Below are 24,031 nucleotides of genomic sequence, written 5' to 3' on the forward strand. Positions count from 1 at the left end.
AGAAAGTACCTGCGCTTCCAGATAGCAGAAGAACACTATCAATTCAAGGTTCTACCCTTCGACATAGCGTCGGCTCCAAGAGTGATCACAAAGGTACTAGCACTGATGGCGGCGCACCTACAAAGAGAGTCAATCCCAATGTACCATTATATAGACGGCTGGCTGATAACAGGGGAGACTCTTCAAATATGCAAATACAACACCCAAAGAACAATCAATCAACTGTTCCAATTGGGATTCTCCATCAACAAGAAAAAGTCAAGTCTCGTCCCCAGTCAAGTAAAACAATTTCTGGGAGCTATCATAAAGACTCAAGAAGTGCTAGTCTACCCTCAAACGAAAGAGTACAAAACATGTTGTTTCAAGTACCTTATTATCTAGCCGGTCGCCAGATAACCGTATGCAAGGCAATGCGCCTGCTTGGGATGATGGGGTCATGCATCTACCTAGTTCCCCAGGTGCGGCTCCGCATGTGCCCGATGCAGGAACGATTAGCAAAACCATGGTCTCAGGCAAGCGGTCAGTGGGGCGATCTAGTGGTTGTTTCGCTAACCTTAGTACAAGCTCTTCGCTGGTGGTCTAAGGACAACTTGCTTAAAAGGAAACCCTTTCCCAATCCACTAGTACAAGCAATCCTAACAACAGACGCCTCACTCTCACGATATGGAGCCCATTACATTCATCACACAGCACATGGCATGTGGACACAAACTACAGTCCAAAACAACATACAACTTCTAGAACTCCTAGCAGTACTCAAGGCACTGCAAGCTGTTCAGCAACATCTAGTAGGTCAGACAGTGCAAGTCCTCACAGACAGCACCACTGCCATGTTTTATCTAAACAAGCAGGGAGGGACACACTCTCTATGTCTGTCCACGTTATCCCAACAGATCTGGAAGTGGGCACTAGAGCAGAACATGTTCCTAGTCTCTCAAAATGTTCCAGTGGACATCAATGCTCTTGCAGACACTCTAAGCAGAAGTCCCCTACCCGAGGAACATGAGTGGCAAATTCACAAGGATATTTTAAACGATATATGCACCCAGTGGAGGTATCCATCTCTAGATGTGTTTGCAACAAACCTAAGCACCCAATGCCCAGACTTTGCATCGAGGTTTCCCCAAACAGGCTCTAGGGGAAGCGCCCTGTGGATGAGTTGGTCAGGGAAATGTGCTTATGCTTTTCCACAAACACCACGCCTCAAAAAGATAGTGCACAAGATACACCAGGAACAAGTCACTGTAATCCTAATTGCTCCAATGTGGGCACGACAACCATGGTGTCCACACCTACTCAAACTAGCAATGTGCAAACCAATCAAATGTCTGTGCCCCTTCAACATGCTGTCCCAGCATGGGGAGACAATATTCCATCCATACCCTCAAAGTATTAACTTGGCAGCTTGGCTACTGAAGTCCTAGAGTCTGGGCGCTGTGAGAAACCTGAGGGTAGTCCCATTCCTAGACCCCATGTATTCTCTGCGCAGGTGGCCAGGGAAAGGCCATCGCTTTTGGATCCTGACCCTTGGGGTGGACAAGAGTGGGATGATCACCTTGGTGAAGGGTCCTTGGGGACTGGGAATGATATGCCCTTAGGAGAGACATGGTATCCCCCTTTCCCTACTAACGACCAACCCTTCCCCAGCCTTAATGGATTATTTTGAGTCAACTCCCCTGACATCCTCATATATGACCATTGACAGTACTGGGGCGAAGAAGAGGCAATCAGGAGGAATGAAGACTAGGTACTTTTACCACTCTGGTACTGGTACAGGGAAGATGTTGGTTAAAAACAGTCAGAGTCAGGCATGTCCCTTTGATTATGGTCAGGTAGGTTCAATTGGATATTTCGCACCTGCAGCATGTCAAGGGGATGAAGGTTTATAACGGGAGATCAAATCAAGAGGCAGAGAGAGAGGCGGTGGTGTTGAAACAGCAGGAGAGAGGCCCAGAGTAGCAGCAGGGAACCGTATGTGTGAAGCATGCCGATGGTTCATGGAAGTGTGGCTTGGAAGCTCGGTCTCTGTGGAATTGATTGAACGCTGGGAAGGGTGCCGTGCAGAGAGGCTGTCCTTTTTGTGGTGTTCACAGTGCTCATTCTCCTGTGGACAGAAGCCAACACAGAGTGCCTGAGGGGCAGGAGCTGGAATCCTGACACTGACAACCAAATGCCAAGCGATCTCCACTGCTGAAAAACCCTTGGACGCAACCAGTGAGTTTCAATCAAAGGAGAAACCCGGTATGCAAGTGTTTGAACTTTCAAAAAGGATTACTTTGTATTGGAGTGGTTACATGTTTGACGGAACGTGCGTATGAAGGTCTCTGATTTGAATACTTGTTAACTATTGAACTATTAAGAATACTTTGTAGCGGAGTGGTCGCATGTATAGTACAGCACTTTTCAAAAGTCTCTGAGTGCTGGGCACTTCATTAAAGGCAACCTACAAAGATATTAAACAACAGGCCGGACTGAATGAAAACCTTAACAAATACAGCCTCATGGTTATGGAATTCTGAACTGAAATGAAACTTAATAAATAAGTAAAGTGAATGGAACTTTAACAGTGAATAACAAAGTGGGAGAAAATTGTACATAATAAAAATATACTTTGAAATCTGAATGAACAGCAACTATAAAGTTTTACTCTCAGTCAACATATTTGTACAAAGACGAATCATACCAAGAGGGCACAAGTGTGGCGCAGAACTTTAAGAAAACTGAAAATACTATTGTGACATTGAAACTGAGTCTTGCGAAGGGAACCCTGAGGCTTAATCCATACATTGACTTGAGGACTGAGTCTTAAGACTCTTTTGTGTTTGGAACTGTGTTATTTGGAACTTGGGGAAGGGGACCCCGATTATTGGTTACAGCTATATCATCCTGAATTTAAGGAAGACAATTCTGAGACTTTTTGTTGGAACTGTGAGCTGGACGAAGCTCAGACCTTTGTGTTGGACACTGTTTCCTTTGGTTGCTGACATCCCTACACATTGTATGGAGTGAAGGTTTTGGACACAGACAGATTCCTAAGTTGAACTCTTTCACTCTGACTTTCCTTAGTTTTATTTCGGTTGGGAAATACCACCATAGTATAGGGCAAGTTAGGCCTTTTTCCATCATGACTTTTAAGTTAATAAAGTGTTTTATTTATAATTCAGAATCGGTTGTCTGTGTCTTAATCTGAGATACCTTCACAAATAGTGTCAGTAGTGGGATGCGGCTCAACCGATACAAGTTGGGGGACCCTACAATTTGAGAAACAAAGTGCCTGATTATCAGACCTCTCAGTAGATATTAAGGCTCTATTGGATTTGATATTTGTAGTAGCAGGGATGAGACAATACCTCCAGGTAAAAGAAGACTGATACCCACTGATTTAATATTGATTCCACCCCCTGATACCTACATCAGGCAAGCACCCAAGTCAGGGTTAGCCTGGAGATTGTGGATTGATGTTTTAGCAGGGGTGAAAGACCTAGACTTCCGAGGTGATATTAAGGTCTTATTACAGAACCCTGTAAAGGGCCCATTCCAGATCCATCAAGGAGATATAAATGTTCAAGGGGTGCTTGAAAAAGCAGTATTTCCTAGGCTTAAGGAAAGGTCCAATGAGGGAACCACCAACAAGGGGACTCAAGGCTTTGGGGAAGCTGACAAAAACACATGAAGACCCTCCCAAAACTGAAACTAGAAAACCTACAGAGGAAGAGCCCGAGACCCTTCCTGATTTAGCCTTTGACCCCTTATTAGCTAAAGCATTCTTGCAGGCAGGGCCGGACCCCGATGGTCGCGAAAAGGTGGACCATTCTTTTTCTTTTTAATATGGACTTGTTTATTGATGAGGTACCACTTTGGAGAGTCTAGTAAAAACACAGTTGGTGGTCCCTAAGAGTCATAATTGGGTGGTATTAGAGATAGCCCATTCCCATCTGACGTGAGTTCATCTGGGGCAGTTCAAGACTCAAGCACATTTTGCAAATAGGTTCTATTGGCCAGGGATTTATACTTCCATGAAAACCTTCATTCATGCATGTGCAGTATGACAGAAAACCAGTACACTTATACCACCACCAGCTCCCTTGAATCCATTACCAATAATCGAAGTCCCATTTTCCAGGATTGGTATGGATATTGTGGCACCCCTAGAGACTTCTAAATTGAGAAATATATATATCTTAGTCATTGTAGATTTTGCCACACATTATCCATAGGCCTTTCACCTGCGAGTCAACTCGACACACCAGATCCTGAAATCTTAATGGATCAGGGATCAACTTTCATGAGCAAGTTTATGGGCGATGTTAAAGAACTATTACAAATGTGTTACCCTTAGAACATCAGTGTATCATCCCCAGACAGATGGCATAGCGGAAAGATTTAACAAGACTCTTAAGACCATACTCCGAAGTTAGTTGAACAAGATGGAAAACATTGGGATCAAATGAAACCCTGTGCCTTGTTTGCAGTTCGGAAAACCCCTCAGGCCTCAACAGGATTTTCCCCGTTCAAACTTCCTTACAGACAAGAACCACAGGATGTCCTAGATATGTGGAGGGAAACTTGGGAAGAGGGATAGGCATCTCCAATTCCACTCTCCCAGACTGCGATTCGGTTGAAGGAGCATATGAGGGATGTACGTTTTTGATACAGGCTTGCATGGTTAAGGCACAAGAACAACTAAAGACCTCTTATGACAAAAAGGTTTCTCTCAGATCCTTTTTGATAGGTCAAAATGTGCTTGTCCTGCTGCCTACCTCAGAGCACAAGCTTGTATTCAAGTGGCATGGACCCTATCAGGTAATTGAACAAACTGGTCCATGTAATTATAAAATCTCACATCCTGACCATTGCCTTAAAACCCATATTTAGAATGGAGTAGAAGGAACATCCCAGTGTAATAATATTATCTTGTCTCTTGCCCAAAGACATTGAAGTAAGGCCCTAATTTCAAATGAGTTTAGGATTAATCAGAAACAAGATCTGGATGAGCTTATAAGGCAATATACTAATGAATTTCGGGAAGAACCTGGGAGAGTAAAGGGTATTTATCATCATATCGGCACTCCTTCGGTAATGTTGTAGATCTTAAAACATATCAACTACCTGAGACTAGTACGGAAACTATAATTCAAGAAGTTAAAACCATTTTAGAAGCTAACATGATTGAACCTTCTAATAACCCCTGGTCCTCCCCCATCGTGTTAGTGGCCAAACCTGATGGAAGCTGGAGATTCTGTATATATTTTCGTAAATTGAATGCCTTCTCTGCTTTTGATGCTTACCCGATGCCCCATATCGATGATCTGATAGATCGGCTGGGTAATGCTGTATATTTGTCAACACTTGATTTTACCAAGGGATATTGGCAAGTCCCTTTACATGGACCTGATAAAGAAAAGACTGCTTTCGCTACTCCCATAGGGTTGTTCCAATTTAAAGTTTTCCTTTTGGACTACATGGTGCTCCTGCAACATTTCAGAGACTTATGGATAAAATCTTACAACCATACTTGGAAGTTTGCAGAGCCTATAAAGATGACATTGTAATTCATAGCAAGACATGGGAAGATAATTTGTACCACCTATATACTATCCTGAGAGTATTAAGAAAAGCAGGGTTAACTGCTAATCCAAGAAAGTGCAGGCTGGCCCAATCAGCTGTAAAATATCTGGGGGTTTTCGTGGGTAAGAGCACCATCCAACCACAACAGGGGAAGGTGAAGGTCGTCCTGGAAACACTCCCTCCCAAAACAAAGAAAGATCTGAGAGCCTTTTGTGGATTAATAGAGTACTACTGCAAATTTATTCCAAAAATGTTCTAGTAAAACATCCACATTGACAGACAAATTGAAAAATGCTGAGTCCCAAAACATTAGATGGGAAGAAGAGGTTGAATTTGTTGTACAACCTCAAAACAGGCCTAATGCCAGAGCCCCATTTTAGGGGTAGCCAACTTCTCCAAAAAGGTCATTATGCAGACTGATACTTCCCTAACAGTACTAGGAGCTGTTTTGTCACAAAGTGATGGGTTTTAACATCCCATCTTGTACATCAGTAGAAAGTTCTTCCCCAGAGAGAAAAACGATTCAGTCATTGAGTTAGAGGCACTAGCGATCAAATGTGCCATACTTCACCTAAAGTATTACGTCTTAGGTTGCAGGTTTCGCTTAGTAACAGACCATTCTCCTCTAGTTTGGATTAGTCAGAGAAAGGAGTCCAATCCTCAGGTAATGCAGGGTTTATGGACCTTCAGCCATATTGCTTCACAGTGGAACACAAAGACAAAATGGTTCTTAGAACACACCCTAGGTTCTCACCTAAATTCATATCTAAGTTCCATGTTAACCAGTCCATTGAACTACCTACTTTTTTCCAAAAGCCATCAAACTCAGCTGAAAGAAGACTATATATCTTAGATGTGGGGAGTGTGGTCTTGTACTACATAAACAAAACAAAACCTCTAAGGAAAACAGACCAACTCTTTGTTTCCATAGCACCCTGTAGGGAAGTAGATCATATTTCATAGAACGCTATCTCCAAATGGATAGTCAAGTGCATACAGCTTTGCTACTTGCTATCAAAAAAGACTCTGCCTTTTACACCAAGTGCTCACTCTTCAAGAGGTACAGGAGCTACTTTAGCATTTATTGCAAATATGCCCTTAGACGCAATTTGCAAAGCAGCTACTTGGAGATCCATACATACTCAGCATTACTGCATTGACACACACTCTAAAGTAGATTCACAGGTGGGACAAGCAGTGCTAAAACATCTATTTGTGGCTGTACCTTCTCGCAACCCACCTCCTTCTCCAGGTACAGCTCGCTAATCTATGCATAGCATGTGAACTAAGCAGATCCACAAGCCTCAGAAGGCATACATTACACACTGTAATCATATTTCTGATGCTTGTATCTGCTTAGATTCACTTGCGCCCACCCTTCCTCCCCTCCTGGAGTCAAAGGTGCATAGATGCTTTGCTCCATCTACCTTTTTACTTTCTTATCTCTATTTAAGCTACACTTCATGCTACCTCATGTCAAAAACAAAACAATCTGAGGGACCTTGACGCATGAAGGACCATAGGTACAGTAGACGTCACACTAGGTGACTAGGCATAGTAAGCCTAACACGCCCAGTCAATGTCCCTTTTCGAGTTTTGGGAAATATCATGTAATACTCTGCAACTACCACTAGATGTCGGCCTATGCATAGCATGTGAATCTAAGCGGATACAAGCATCAGAAATACGATTACGGTAATCTGTGCTATATACAATCTATAAATGTGGATCTGATTGGCAATAGGGTATATATTTAAATGTCCTAATTGGGGTGAGGTTTGTCCTAATTGGGGTTAGGTTTGAGGGCAGCAAGCCTCTTGCCCCTCAAGTTCCCGAGATCCACAGGCAAACTTTTATTTTGGTCTGCCATTCTGGGTCCCCCAAAAATAACAAACTCATTTTGCCAATAGCCTAATTGAAGAATAGGTCATCACATAATTAATGTACAAAAGAAGATGTTTAAAAGCCAATCTACTCGTATATGTTTCATTAATGAAAATCCATATTCTTTAGCCTGGTGGCCCAGTTAAGCTACTTTGTTTTAAGCTCATGAATAGCACACAGCACCAAATGAATAACCGAGAGTTGGGATGTTTCTTTTTAACGCCTGTTGGCCTGCCCATCCTGCGCCATAAAGGGCTGTTCATGGAAAAAAATCATTGCTCTATTGTTTCTCATTGTTTTAACATAATGCATGTAGCCACATGGTTCCACAGATAAAAGTAACACCTAATTACAAAACACAATCTATTTGTCATCTTCCCCAAAATAGATCGCAAGCCGGGTTTTAAAGATTCCGCTGTCAAAGATATATGTTTGTGAAACTTCCACAACCACGGTTCCCAACTCATGCCCAACCGGAGGCTCCATTGCAACTGATGTTTATGGAATGGCAGTGAAGGTGAGAAATTGTTCCTTATACAAAAGTTGATGTTTTATTTGTGTGTATTCTTTAAGCTAAAAGGTACGTTAATGGCATCTGAAAAACTACATATTGGAATCCATGGGGGAAGCACCAACTGGTCAGGTGGCCAGAAAAACAGGCTGGATTGGTCAATAAAAGTTCTGGTTCCATTCCGGCCATCAATACCTCTGTCTCGAGTAGCCGCCTTTTTTTTGGCGTTGTAGCCTGGCCCTGAGAAATCACCATTAGCTCTCGCCCCAACCCTCACAATTGCTGCACCCCCCTCAGCCACCCTCACCACTCTCCCACACTACTTACCAACCCTCCTAGTTTCAACCAACATTCTGCCACTCGCCGGATGCCTGCAGCAAGGCAGTTGAAAAAGAAAGGGAATCACCACATGATCACTCTACTAGTTCCAGCTGCCATTTTAGTAGTTTTTTTGGTATTGCCCAATTGTTTGAATTCTTTTTTTCCCCTCTCTATTTAACTTTAAGGAACAATTAAATAACAACAAAGTTATATTTCAGGATAGCAAATCATTTCAATGCAACAAAAAGATGGATAAGCAATCAGCATGAAACTTATGATAAAATCAAAAACAGATTGCATAAACAATAAGAAGAATATCCACAGGATGTTTTAAATGTTAAACAGAACTTTGATACAATATTGTCAAAGATACCAATAATACACATACCAACACAAGACACACAACACTAACCCCTCCCCCCACAACACTCTTCCTCTTCACCCACTCTTAAGGAAATAAAACATAAACAACCAAACTCCAGCCAAATATTAAACATAAAATTCATTAAAAACACTCCATTGTTCATTATAAGCTTCATCTCTATGCAATTTGCCAATTTTGATCTTCTCAAAACGCGAAAGGTGCTGCATATGTACTAGCCATTCTTCAACGCATGGCTTTTTCCTTGTTTTCCATACATGCAAAATGTGTCTAGCGGCCACCAGAAGAAATTTGTTCGAATTTAATTGATTGTATGGTAGTTTGGGCCGAATTCGGCAAGTACCATTTGTTCCATTAAATTCGAACAAATTGGGTAATCGATATCAAACATGGGAAGTGGGGGGGTCGCAGGACTGTCCACGCTCCACATGTTTGGTAGTGATTGCCTTGGGGGGTGGCAGGGGACTGAAAACTGAACTGCTGAGGACTGGAGGCAGGGGACGGAAAAAATAAAAAGAGAAAGCGGTCCCTTTGGCGTCGGATCCAACCCGCGTAAGAGAGACAGAACTGACGCTGCAGGGTCAGAAGGAAGCAAAGAAGCAAAAGGTAAGTATGGGGGAGTGAGGGGATCTATTGTGGGCATGAGGGGGTCAAGGTGTTGCCGGTTTCGGCCACCGCAAAATTGTATTCACAGCAAAATTGACCACGGTCAATTCCGCCGCAAACAATTCTGCCACGGTCAAATCCCGTACATCCGTTTTTTTAAGGGAAATCAGCGCATGCAGTACATGCCAGGTCTATTCCCCTTAAAAAAAATCCATTAGCGCTCCCCATTTTTGTGTCTAGTGTGCTAATAGCACTAATGGAAGGGGGCGGGATTATCAGCGGTAATGGACCTAAGCCCTTCAGGAAGGCACCTTTGGCTAAAGGGCAATTACCGCCCTGGCAAGCCCACCCCGACCATGAACGCTCTATTAAGTGGTATCTAATTCTCTTACCATGATTCACCTCTCATACCAACACAGAGCAGACTTAAGGCCGGCCATTCTATTTTACAGCTTAGACTACTGCAAAGGGTTTATATTGGTCTAGTGAGAAAACTACTGAAATAGACAGACTATTCCTAGGGCTGAATTGTTAAGACCACATTACATCTGAGACTAGACTGATATGCAAATGGATATTTCCCATCTGTGAAAGGCACAGTGAGTAAAAGCAGTGGCTGCGAACTCTCAAGTGGTTAATAACCACTGAACAGGTTATCATGTCTGTTCTTGCGAGAGAGGGGCGCCCGCTACCTTTGTAAAACTATTTGTTAAGGAACCTGGGATTGGTAACCCTAGGTCTCCTGGGGGCAACCAGACGTGGTCTCCCTCTCACTGTGCTTAGAGAGGCATCAGCTTCACCTCACTGATGATCCCCAACAAGGGTGAAACACGTGTATGGGGTTGCTGGTGGTACTCTCGTTCAGATTGGAATTGCCATTGTATTTCGGTGCTGGACTGCCCCTGGGCAGGACAAAGACTGATATGCAAATGGATATTTCCCATCTGTGAAAGGCACAGTGAGTAAAAGCAGTGGCTGCGAACTCTCAAGTGGTTAATAACCACTGAACAGGTTATCATGTCTGTTCTTGCGAGAGAGGGGCGCCCGCTACCTTTGTAAAACTATTTGTTAAGGAACCTGGGATTGGTAACCCTAGGTCTCCTGGGGGCAACCAGACGTGGTCTCCCTCTCACTGTGCTTAGAGAGGCATCAGCTTCACCTCACTGATGATCCCCAACAAGGGTGAAACACGTGTATGGGGTTGCTGGTGGTACTCTCGTTCAGATTGGAATTGCCATTGTATTTCGGTGCTGGACTGCCCCTGGGCAGGACAAAGACTGATATGCAAATGGATATTTCCCATCTGTGAAAGGCACAGTGAGTAAAAGCAGTGGCTGCGAACTCTCAAGTGGTTAATAACCACTGAACAGGTTATCATGTCTGTTCTTGCGAGAGAGGGTCGCCCGCTACCTTTGTAAAACCACATTACATCTGCCTTAGCATCCTGACATTGGCCCCTACCAGAGCAGAGAACCAACTTTAAAATGCTGTGCCCATTACACAAGCATGTTGGTCTCAAATTCCAAACCATCCAAGTTGAAGTCCTACAAACTAACACTTGAATTTCTCCCAATACTGTCCCAGCTTACCTGGCTTGCGGAGATTGAAGATGTACCCACTGACCCCAGACTGAGGATTTAGAAATCTACTTCGGACTAGACATCTCTGAGGGCAAAGGGGAAAGGGACAACAACAACAAAAACATCTAGACTTCAGCTCTACCCACTGACTCTGCACTCTGTTCCCTGGGTGAATATCTCCTTGGGTCTGTTGAATCTGCAAGCACAAACACACAATTAGCCTTTGTCTGCAATCCCCTTTTACTTCTATCCTCGACTATTCCAAATCCTTTACCTGGCTGCCTTCGCTAATTGCTTGAAGACACGTTGATCTGGTGTCTACTGTGTCTCTTCTGAAAACGTCTTTCTTAGAAGAAACCAAACCGACTTGCTGCTTGTTTCCAAGTTAATCATGTTCCTGAGAATAGCCACTTACAAGTTCTGTACAGGTAGCACTCTACATGTGTTTCAACACTATGCAACAGTTTTCTTCACTCTTTATATACCACGTGCAACTGTGCAAAAAATGATGTACACTGGATGACCCTGTGCTTCCTGCGCTTTTGCCGGATCTTCTCTTGATGTCACCACACTCATTAGCACTCAAAGTTCTTGTCACTGCGATCCCTGCCCATCATTTAAACTAAATTCCCACTATGTGCTGTTACTAGGGACACTTGAGTAGCTCTGACTCAGAGAAGCAGCTTCCCTCTGATGACGTCACGCGCCTAGTAATGACACGGGGCTCTGTCTGCTAATGCTGTCTTCTAACAAATTGTTTCACTTCCAAAAACACTTAACTCTGGTCTTCTGCTGAAAAAGTTATCTGTTAGTCCTCTGAAAATCAAATCCCTAGAGCTGCTGAAGCTGAGACCTTCCTTGTTGGTTTGCAGGGGTGAAAGGCAGTTTAGAACCCTGGTGAAAGTCCCAAATCATCACAGGTTGTTCTTTAACCAATCACTGTTGAGTTGAATCTTCACCATCTTGGGATGGGGTGATCCCATAGTCCTAAGTAGCTAATGTTAAGCAATTTAACCCAAAGACCTTAATTCACCCATATCCAAAACATGCTCTCAAACAACCACATATCCTCAACACACTGTCTTTCTCCTTTTCTTTCCAAAGCACCCCACCCTGGGCACGGTTCTCCTATTAGTTCTCCTATTACTGGCCTAAAACCCGACACTCTCAGCTGAAGATTAAAAAAAGGTGAGCTAGCAGACTTAAAAACACATGATTTTGAGGCCAAGCCCTGGTAATTCAGCTACTAGTGGCGTGGAGGCTGAGCAGTTGAGCCAATAACATGACAGGAAAAAGCAATTTGAAATTCCAAAAAGAACTACTAAACACTACACACCTCTAAAGCCTTTGGATAACATAAATTCCAGGATTCCTGGTCCTGCATGCTCTAAAACCTCAACTTGTATGCAAAAACCTCTGCACATGTCAGGTCTGTCAATAGGCAAGGAGGGTACCTATGATTGGTGGGTGTGTTTGGGAAGTGTTTCATGAGAAAGCTATTTCCCTTAATCTGTATTGCAGGAGCAGGAGCCTCTCCCAAGCCAAGATGAAGGTGGAGCACATGAACATGGATTGGCTGAGGCAGCTTGTTGGATTCTCCTTCAACATTCTAAACTGTCTTTCATAAAAGACCTCAGGCAAGAAGGTCCAGGTTTCGTGTTTCTCTCATAAAGATTAATATGTTTGGCCTAAACAATTACCAGACACAAGAAGAATTAAACTTGGCGGACAGGAACAGGTTTGGTGGGATGGAATAATACATAAACGTTGGCACCAGACAGGTCCCATCCTCTGTTCTTCTGAAGAAGGGACCTGCACTTTCTCCAAAGCTCACGTGCTGTCACATTAGAAGTTATAATTCAGAGAATCCAGAGGCACGGAAACGGCTTGCCTGATTACTCGTGAAGACCTGCTCTCAAACCTTGATTCCAACTCTCCCTCTGTTCGTATCCTTCCTCTGCCTTTGACACGGTCAATCATGCCACCCTCTTAAATCGTCTCTGTGATACCCTTGGTATCATGGACCGGGCACTGGCCTGGCTGACCTCCTTCCTTTCTAACCGTCCTTCCCAAGTGCAACTGGGCCCTTTCCTCTCCTCCACCTCACTCTCTACCTGTGGTGTTCCTCTGGGCTCTATCCTTTCACCATGGCTTTTCAATACTCACCTTGCCCCTCAGGCCCACTTGATCTCCATCTTCCAGTGTTATGCTGATGACAGACAGCTCTTTTTTAAGCTTCCCTCTGATACTCCTCTTCTTCCTCTCTCATACCTGACTGTCTGACTGCTATTCATGCATGGTGCTCTGCAAATGATCTCTGCCTTAATACCAGTAAGACTGGGATCCTTCTGATTGGGACACCTGCTCCCTGTTTCCCGCCCACTCTCTGGCCGCCCTCCTTGGGCCCCCTTCCCTCACCCTTTTGTGAGGCAAAAAACCTTGGGGTCATCTTCAACTCCTCTCTCTCCTTCTTCCCTCACATCACGAACCTTGCCAAGAAGTCCAACTTTCTGCCCCACCTCCTCAGAGGCATTCTCCCTTTCCTCACCTTTCCCCAGAAGCTCAATGTCACCAGAGCTCTAGTTCTATCTAGGCTGGACTACTGCAACAGCCTCTTCCATAATCTGCCTCTTTTCTCCCTTCACTCCCAACAACTAACCCAGAATAGGGCTGCAAGACTTATCCTTAGCCTCAAGCCCAGGGACGGCATTACTCCAGCCCTATAATTTCACCACTGGCTCCCGGTTGCTGCAATGATTAAATTCAAGACCCTCTGCATCATCCACAAAGCTTTCTGAGGCCTGGGACCCCGCTACCAACTTTCTCTCGCCAAATACCTCCCTGCTAGAGTCCTTTGGTCCTCTAGCTCCAACTCTCTGCAGATCAGACACCTTTCTATGCAGAGATTGGGGGGTAGATATCTTTCTTCGGCAGAAGCCTCCCTCTGGAACAGCCTTCCAGCACCTCTCAGACTTAAACAGGATCTACTGAAGTTCTGGAAACTTCTCAAGACTTTCCTTTTCTCCTCCTCCTTCCCTCCCCCTCCCCCTTCCTTGCTAATGCCTCCTGCCACTGCGACTGGTTGCCTGGTCCCTTATGTGCCTTTCTGGGGCCAGGCCCTCCTCGTCCAGTCTACTCCAGCACCCTTACCAGCACTTGCCCTCAAGGACCCATCGCTGACTAGCCTGAATCTGGTCCACCCCCTCATACTAGCTGACCCTTACCACTGGTTTCCTTTGGCACTTGCCCTCCTGGGCTCCCCTCAGCACTTGGCCAGCCCTTGGGGCCCCTGCCTCCAGGGGTGGACTGGGAACTAAAATAGGCCCTGGAAATAATGTTCAAAGTGGCCCCATATGACACATTTTCAGCAAGCCCAATGCTTTTCCTATGAGACCATTTGGAACTAGCACACAAAAGAGGCCCAGGGTGCAGAGGCCCACCGGGAAATCTCCAGAGTTCCCTATAGGCCAGTCCACCCTTGCCTGCCTCCCTGCACTTCTCCCTCCCCTTTCTTCATCCCATCCCTTCCTCCCTGACCTGTCCCCTCCCCACTACCCTTGCACTTACTGTCACTTGCATAGTCCGAATGTCACATGCCTAGTAGGACCGTTTTACTGTTATTGTTTTTCTCCTATGTTATAGTGCTGGCGCCGGTCACGCAGCCGGCGTCACAGGTGCTGCGGGGGCACAGCACAGTGGTGGTGTGCTTGGGTCACCTGGACTTACTTGGGTTGCACAGCAGGACCCTGTGAAGCCAAGGGGGCACAGCCTGGGTGCCAGGAGCACTTTGGATGCCGGCAGCATTCTGGATGGTGGATGGTGGGTGCCTGGGCTGCAGGGCTGTGATCACACAGTGTGGGCTTGCAGGCCAGGGCTGCAGGACCGTGATCATACGGGCCCAAAGTGAGAGACGGAGACAACAGTACTTCCATTGTTGGAGTCTGCAGCCGTTCGATTGCACATGCCTGCAGGGGCTCCTTTTATTAGCTTAAGCCTTGACTTTGTCATGACCCATCTTAATAGGGCAATACGCTTGGGAGGGACACATGACATTAAAAGGGCAATACACTTGGGAGGGTCACACATAACACTCCCCCTTTTACATAATGAACCAAACAAACGTTCATATCAGCACACTCTAAACACATTCAGCGGGTGACAGTTGTGGTTGGCGATCCGCTGGTGGAATGTTGGCAGTTCTACCACATTTCACAAGACCCTTTATTAACCTTGGGTAAGTGGAACTTCAACCACTGAATTATGCCATTGCTAGCTGCTGGCACCATTTAGAGCATGCCTACAAACTGTGGGAGCACAGCTTCACATCCATTTAACTGGGACCACTTTAAGCATATAATCTACATGCAGGCGCACAGTATCTAAACACATGTTTCCTGAGTCTACTTCAAGGACTTGTAGGACTGCAGGAGACCAGTTCACTTTGCTTCAGTATCAGTTCAGGATAGTCACTACCACGGGCCAAGGTCCGTTGATAGCAAAGATCAAAGGCTGGCAAAGCCGCACCTGGGAGCACCAGGGGCCACACCGGCTTAGTCCCTTGATGTTGGAGCAGGCAGTGAGACGCAGGTAGCAGGATGTCTAGGCTGCGCCACATTCAGGTTCAGTCAGTCCCTTGATGTTGGGGCAGGCAACGAGACACAGGTAGCAAGGAGTCTAGGATGTGCCACATGATGTTGACAGGGCATCGGGTGACAGCATGTTACTCACTCCCTCTTCTTGGCCACACTCCCCCAGGCAGGAGTGTCTCTTTACTGTGGTGACACAGGAGGGTGCACAAGCACTTGTGCAGAGCTGCAAACCTCACTTGCTCGATACACTTTTTTCTGGTGGCGTGAGTCAAGGCCATGAGACGTTGGTTGACCGGAAACAGGTGACAGGGTGTTTGAGCCATTTCATCTGTTCCTCCAGGCAGGAGTCACACCTGTTTATTGGGCAGCAGTCCTGGCTAGTCCTCTCTTCCCTTCTGTCTGGCAGGATAATTGGGCAGTTGATGTCCCAGTTTGGGGCTGGCAGGAATTGCACCCAGTTTTAGGGCCACTTGTAGGGCAGGCAGGGTGACACTGGTGGCAGGGTGTTGGGGCCATATTGCCTATTCAGCTCCCCCAGGCAGGACTGTGGGCAGGATGCTGCCAGTAACGGAGGGCACACAAACACTCACACTGGGCTGCACCCTTTTTGTCTCTGCATTTGGCATGTGCCAGTTCAGTTCTTCCTTTCTGAACTTGCAAATCACTGCTGTGAATATCTGCTGTCTGATCTTGCAGCGTGCTGTGGTAAAACACACAGGATCTCACTGCTGTGAATATCTGCTGTCTGATCTTTCAGCGTGCTGTGGTGAAACACATAGGATCTCCTTTGTGCAGGGGGCCTCTTTTTCACGTCCCCAACAGCGCATTTGTTTTCTCCCGCTCCGACGTGGAGCACAATGCATTTCACAGCCACTTGTCCCAGGATCCTCCTAGTGCCATCTGCATGTGCCTCCCGTGGGGCCAGCACAAGCATTTTATTGCTTGCATTGCGCCGGCATGGAGCGCTTTTATTTGGCCTGCTCGGATGCCGAGGGCACAACTGCACCACTGCCAGGGCTCGGGATCTTTTTAATGAATTCTCTGACATGGAGTGCTCAGCCTTCACCATCGGGTGGCCCAGGATATCTTGTTGGATGCCTCCTCCTTTATGGTCCGACACCGAGCTCTTTTTTTTTGCTTTTCACCACCGGGCAGGGACTGGGCACCAGGCATGGCCATGCCAAACCTCCTATCCTCCCCCAGGCGGGCGCTGGAGCGCCGCCAACTGTGCCGTTCTCCTTGCGGGGGCCGGGCCGCTCATTCCAGCAGGAGCTGCTTCTCCGCTCCAAACAGGAGAATGTGGACAAACCGAGGTGCCGGTCTGTTGCTATGGTTCATCTACCACCGGGATTGTGCTGCCGGTTGCGAGCACTTCCGTTATCCGCTCCGGTCCAGGAAGTTATGAAACCTGATTCTGGCATGCGCGCAACAAAGACACTAAGAATTAACGATTAGTGTCTCAAAGATTCAGGACTGCATCGCAGTAGCAAATCCGCGTATTGAAGACATTTAGGAAAGAAAGGGTAGAGTCTCAGTTATGAATCAGTTATGAATCAGACACCATTGCGATAGGAAGAGAGCGCAGCAAAGACGCAGGGAAATTAAGTGTGCAGTGTCTCAGCTACGATTCTCGACAGCACAGCAATAATTACAAATCCAAAACGAAGCAGGGAACTCACATCAGCATCACAAAAGGGAAAGTTAGTAATAGTGTAGAGCTGTTCAGCTCAAGAACAAAGAGGCTAATGGAGATAAGGTACTCTCTTCTTTTGAACTGAACCAGCTTTCAAAGACAGTTACTCTATTTATGTTTTTTTAAAAACGTTCAGAATAAAAATAAACGCTTCCTCCACGCCTTGAGCAGAGGAAATACAGGTAATGGGAGGTGGGAGAAGACATGAGATTTATTGATATTTTAGTCTAGTTAATGGTCTCTCACCTTGATCTGCTTTTCTTGTTTTCTACAGATCTTCGTCTCAAAATATGAAGCAAAGAAGTCTGTTTGTCTTTTATCGACTTCCCTTTTCCCCCTGGGGTGTTTCGGGATCAACTGTAGAATAAGATATCAGTTGGTTACGGGACGCCCTGGTGGGTCTGTGGGGTTCAGCAGCTCCTGCGGAATCCTGGAGGTCAGAACATGTCAACATGCATGCTATGGTACCTGAGCTATGCTAGACCTGGTTAGAGCCTCCTCTGGAGTTCCTCTGTACCCTCCGCCTGCCTCTCACAAGCTTGCCTAAAGCAACGACTTGGCAGCATACGTTTCAACTAAACAACTAAAAGATCAAGAAATGGTGAGCCTACATCAGGGATGTCATTTGGGGGTCGCACCTGCAACCCCTGAGGTCTCCCTGCAACCCATGAGGTCTCCCTTGCTGCCCCTAAAAAAAAAGATTATTTTTTTAATGGAACTCCGAATCTGTAGCCAGCGCCATGTGGCTCTTTGTCTCTGGAGTGGCTGGTTTTCTTGTTCTGGCCTCTTAAAAAACAGGCGGTTCCACAAGTGTAAAACGTTGAGCAGGGACCCTAAATAAGAACGAATAGGAATAACAAATAATTTGTCTTTCTGGAATTCTATACAATAATTGCTAGACTCATTAAAGGTTTATTTCAGACACACTTCAGGGGGTGAGTCACTGTTTTAGACTGTTCTTAAACACCTCAAATTTACAATGCAGACAAACACTTCCAAAAAAGCATTTACAGTACAATAAGCATCCATTTTGGACTATGTATTTAGCTTTTTTCGCAAGTTGCAGTTATAGCATATTTTTTTCTGCCGTTGCCTCTGTTACGATCATCACAAGACATTCCATCTTGGTGTCCTCGGTCACTTGACAAAAATCCTTGTGCCTAAAAGCTTACAGTGTAGAAATGTTTGACCATAGCACATGAAGTGGCTCTTGATTTCATTGTGCTTTGTTGTAATAGTCTATCTTTCCTGTCTCCCTGGAATGCTGTTCAGGATGTCTGTTTGTATGAGGTAATGAGTGCCCAGAGTACAAGATGCTGTGTGAGTGCGCTGCTTTCCCTGCGCTACTCGAAATTCTTTAATACAGTTATGAACCCTCCTAATGGTATGTATTTTGCCAACCTCTGATGCCTGAAAAGTAGATAGATGCAGACTTGACATGTGGCCAACTTTGCACCAGACCTGCAGATGAACTGGCCTGCTGTTAAATCTCAGTTACCAGCTTAATGGTATCCGCCACAAAGTGTAATTTGCTTTCGACTTTGAGAACATTCAGACATGTAATTGCTCATTTTACTATAGCCGGTAAGATAGCTATAGCCAGTAAGAAAGCTCAGTGGGTTGAGGGCTTGCTGCTGCAATGTGTGTGTGATCTGCAGGTTGCAGGTTCGAATCCAGGCAAGGCCAACTCAGCCTTTCATCCTTCTGAGTTTGATAAATGAGTACCAACACAGGTATGTATATTTGTTCTATATAAAGCGCTTAAGCGTAAGTGCTATATAATAACCCACATTATCATTTGGCCTTGGACGTCTGCTTGCATTCACAGTAATTTGGCAATGTGGGCCTATACACACTGATATTAACGATACATATGGTGATCCATTCTTGTATGAAATGTATATCACATTACAGTGATATCGTAACCATATTTTTCGTAGTGTACTTAGGAACAATGCTACGTGATGCCACTTCCTGTGTTGTCAAGGGGTGAAAGGTAATGTTCCATTGCTTCCCGTGATATCACTTCGGGGTGGGGTCAGAGGATCGTGTGATGTCACTCCCGCTATCCATGGCATTTTGGTGAAAGGACGTCCCTGGTTAACATATCAGATCATACCTGCATATATGGAGCAACGCATCCCCTTTTGTGGGACAATTGAAAGACGTACAAAACTGTGACAGCACATGAGCTTCTGAGAAAGTGCAGGTCCTTTCTGCAGAAAAACAGGAGGGGACCTGTGTGGTACCAAAGCTTATGTATTATGCTGTCTTTGTACTTCTATTTTTAGTCACTAAAATTTACTGCTACCTGTAAGTCGCCGGGGCCCGACGGGTTCACGGCAGAATTTTATAAATGTTTTGCGGCCTCTCTGGCACCTCACCTGTTGGAGATGTATCGACACAGTTTGGAAACGGGAATCCTACCGGACTCTTTGCGGGAGGCAATGGTAGTGGTTCTGTTGAAACCTGATAAACCAGGTAGCGAATGCTCATCATATCACCCTATTTCGTTAATTAATATGGACAATAAGATTCTAGCGAAGATTTTGGCCTCAAGGTTGGCACCCTTTATGTCAGAGATGGTATTAGCGGATCAGGCGGGACTTGTCCCGGGCCGCTCTACCTCATATGGCCTCAGGAGAATGTTCGGGTTAATGGCAGCGGTGCCCCCTAGGGACTCGATAGTGGCGGCCCTATTAGATGCCACTAAGGCGTTTGATTCTGTTGAATGGCCGTTTATGTTCTCTGTCCTTCGTCGAATGGGAATGGGGGCCCACTATATAAACATGGTGAAATTATTGTACACACACCCGACAGCGAGAGTGCGAGTGAATGGTCAACTAGCGTCTCCCATCCCTCTAGAGAGGGGGACAAAACAGGGATGTCCCTTGTCGCCCCTACTTTTTGCTTTGGTGATCGAGGCATTGGCAGAAAGGATTAGGGGTGATCATCTGCATAGGGGGATTCAATTGTATAACCACAAATTAATAATTTCACTGTATGCCGATGACACGGTATTGTTCATTAAAGACCAGGGGGTGAATCTGGATCCGGTGATGAGGGAGGTTCAGAGATTTGGGGAGGTGTCTGGGCTGCAGGTGAATACATCCAAATCAGTTTTGTTCCCACTGACAAAAGCCACGTCCCACTTTCAGGACACATGGGGTTTTCAATGGTACATGTCCTCCACAAATTACCTGGGCATCTCTATCTCGAGGGATCCGCGAGTGGTGTACCATAATAACTCTCTGAAAACTTTGTTCAAGGCTAATGAACATTTGGGCAGATCAAAGAAGCTCTGACTGAATCTATATGGGCGGGTGTCCGTGGTAAAGATGACGCTTCTCCCGAGTTTCCTTTATGTCTTTCTGAATGCCCCAGTGGCGGTCCCAGGGGAGTACTTTTGTAACTTGAAAGCTGCAATAATTCAATTCCTATGGGCAGATAAACCGGCCAGAGTTGGGATAAGTTGGTGGCCCCGGTGTCAAAAGGTGGTCTGGCGCTCCCAGAGTTTGAGACGTACTACCAGGTAGCTCAAGCAGGGTTTTTGGTATATTGGCACAGGTTACAACATGATAGGCGCCATATAGAGGTGGAAAGTGCAGTAGCCGCGCCTAATCTGCTTAGGTCGGTCATCCTGCTAGCTCCGAGTCGGGTACAGTCTCCAAGGAACCTGGTGGAAGTAACGTGTAAGGCCTGGACTAAATTAGAAAGGAAGAGGGAAGGTGAGGTTCTATATTCGCCCCAGCTCCCGGTTATTTACACGCCAGGGATACCCCTGACTAGTGAAAAAAGGTTTGTTGATATGGCGAAAAAAACTAGGTATTACATGCTCTAGTGATCTGTTTCCTGGAGGAAAGTTTGTGTCCCTGGAGGAATTGAAGGGGAGGGGAACGCTCTCAGCCCTGGATCTATTCCTATTCTTTAGGCTTAAGGTGAGTCTCCGCTAGTGTTCAGTACCTTTCCGGACCAGCCGCCGATATCCCCCATTTTGGATAAGACGCTTGAGGGCCTGATGGGCAGGCGTTTAACCGCAGGGTTGTACTCGATGTTCATTCAGACCAGAGGCACAGGAGCATCGCACCCTTGGGGAAAATGGGTGAGGTCATTGGGCAGGGAGATCTCGGAGGATGCATGGAAGTACTGCTGCAAAGGAATTAGGAAGGGAGCCATCAATTCTGGGTACAAACTAATTCATTTCAAATATATCCACCAATTTCTTTATACACCTGCTAGGGTAAAGGAGCTTTTTCCGGGTGCTACGGGGAGATGTATTAGATGTCGCTGGGAGATGGCGGATTTCCTTCACGTTGTTTGGGGTTGTCCGAACATACAACAGTTCTGGGAGGGAGTATTTGAAACGATTGGTGGGATCATGGGCCAAAAAGTGTGCCCAGACCCGATGATGGGATTGTTGGGCTATACTAAAGAGGTTCCTAGAGGAACGCGGAAACTGGTGACCCTGCTCCTCATATTGGCTAAGCAGAGAGTAGCCATGCTGTGGGGGAAGGGGAGTGCCCCAAAACTTTCACAATGGAAGGATGACATCATGTAATGAGATGGAGAATGGATGGGGTCCGATGAATAGGCAACGGTGTTGTGATACGAACATGTGGGAGGCGTATACACATTATTTGCTCCAACAACTTGCAATTGATACTGTTAAAACCTGTGTGGGCGGCACTGGATAAAAGACTGAGGCGGGTAGGCCTGGGGTTAAGTGCCGGTTGCTGTTCCATGGTCGTGCGTTCATGGAGGACTGTGAAGTCTGATCAGAGGTATTAAGGACAATAATTACCCACGCAAACTATACCCACAGAATCAGCGGTCAATGTCAAGTTATGGTGTGTCAAGAAAGGGGGGGGAATCTGGGGGGTTGGTTAGTATAATGTGATGGTTATATGTTGTTCATTTAAGAAAATTAATAAAACTAAAGTTTAAAAAAAAAATGTACCGCTACCTGCGAAAAGAATAATTCTTTGATGGACCCCTGTGTCAACGACCTTTTTAGCTAGATGATGTTCTAAGAAGGAAAGACGACACTGAATCCTTGTTTGCTGCTGGGCTGTTAATGGGAGCAAGCAATATCTCTAGGTCCTCTACAAAATGCACCCCTCCTGTTAAGTGAAACCGTTAACTAATCAACAGCTTCTTCCCTGTTGCTGTTGGATCATGTTGTCATGCCATTATTGGTCCCATGGTTGTCATGTGATCTTAAAAGCATCCAAATGCATCAATGTGATGATTTAAAGACTACCCTTACCCATGAATATCCTATTCTTTTATGCCCCCGAGCAACATCTCTAGGTCCCCTGAAGAAAAAACACAACCTTCATATTAGGATAAACCTTCAAAAAATAACCAACGTCCTCCCCGGTGCTGTCTGGCCCATTCTCTTGCCATGATTGGTCCAAATGATGTCTTGTAATTGCACCACGTGACTGACTGAGAGCATGAACCTGCCTGTTAAAGCTGGCTTCCTGGCTCAGCCCTTGGGTGGATTTTGGGAGGCCACTCTATTATGGTGAACAGGGAGACACTGGGATTTTAGCCAAACCCAATCAAGCTAAGGTACCAGAGCAGCAAGGCTTAGTCTCAGGGTTGTGTTGGAGTGCTCTAGGGCTACAATGAAGTCACACAGAGCAACACCAGTAATTCTAGTAAGACGGGTAAGTAGAACAATATACAATGATGTGTTAGGCCTTTGAAATACACACCAAGCAAGTAAAAGCTTCTAGTCAAATATTGTCACACCAACACTAAAAAGCAGATATATACATGCACCCTTAGAAGATATAGGAAAACATTTGATTCAATAACCTGTGCAACACAGGTAGTACTCAGATGCGTAAGAATAAGAGAAGATCATTTGGAATAACCTTTCACAGCTTCCCTAGGTCTCATAAAGTCCAACCCTAAGAATGTAGTCATTAGTTCCAAAGTTGCACTTCAATGGGCGGTTTATTAAGTGATTGACAATGCCAGTAGTTATGATTAAGAGTCAAATAGTTAGATAAAGTTCAGGTAAGTAAATGAACTCAATCCCATACACTAGAATAGTTCCAGGAAGGTCCTTGACCAGGCCTCCACCGACCAAAGTAATTCAAGAGTGATTTAGGGACAGGAGTTAGTGCAAATTTAAGCCTTTGGAGAACAGGGGGTGGGGAGGACAAAAACAGGTATGCTAACTAACCCCCCTCCCTACCCCCTGATTTCTCCAGAGACCATTGCTGAGGTTCCGGTGGAGATAGTCTTCGGTGCATGATCCCAACAAGGGAGGCATGAGGTCGCAGATGCAGAGGTCACTTTTGGACTGGGTTTTAGTTTCACTCCGTCACAGTACTCGTTTCCAGAAACCGTCCAGCAGAACACCCAAATGAGGAAAAGATGAAGACCTTTCCGGAGCAGACCACCGCAGGACACCTCCAGAGAGCGATGAATACGAGTTGTGATGGGACTCACCATGGTCCAGCGGCGACAGGGGATCTTCAATCGACAAACAAAGGAGCAGGTCCTGCATGACATTTGTTAAACAAGAAGGCAGAAAATGCAGGAGCAGGCATCCTGGTACACAAGTAGAAGATCCTGAGAGTTCAAAGGATGCACTCGGAATGGTAATGGCTGCACCAAGGTAGCCCTGGAGGGAGTTGTTCCCACCAGTCCAGGATCAAAAGCACTGACAAGGGTCTTCTTAGACTGGACAGAGGTGCAAGGCTTCCCCAGGACTTCACTGGAGTTGGTGCTGGTCAGCTGCAGGGGTTTTCCTCGAATCATCAACTGGCTGTTTTATTCGTAGAGGACTTGGCTCCATAAATGCTGTTAAATGGCTGTAGGAGCCCTCCTTTTAGCCAAGATATGGGCTGGGAGCTTGCACAAGCTCACCAATGGTAAGGT

General features: G+C 45.6%; 1 protein-coding gene across 1 annotated transcript in view; it reads left to right on the forward strand.

The window, feature by feature from the left end:
* The window catches only part of LOC138488462 (aldehyde oxidase 1-like), a 705,629-nt gene that overhangs the window by 583,115 nt on the left and 98,483 nt on the right, over positions 1 to 24,031 (forward strand). Inside the window, exon 28 of the mRNA XM_069615436.1 lies at positions 7,841 to 7,969. Coding sequence (XP_069471537.1) covers positions 7,841 to 7,969 — 129 coding nt within the window. The remainder of the gene's footprint in view (positions 1 to 7,840; positions 7,970 to 24,031) is intronic.

Source organism: Ambystoma mexicanum, chromosome 9, assembly GCF_040938575.1.
Source record: "Ambystoma mexicanum isolate Mex_15411 chromosome 9, UKY_AmexF1_1, whole genome shotgun sequence".
Taxonomy (NCBI): domain Eukaryota; kingdom Metazoa; phylum Chordata; class Amphibia; order Caudata; family Ambystomatidae; genus Ambystoma; species Ambystoma mexicanum.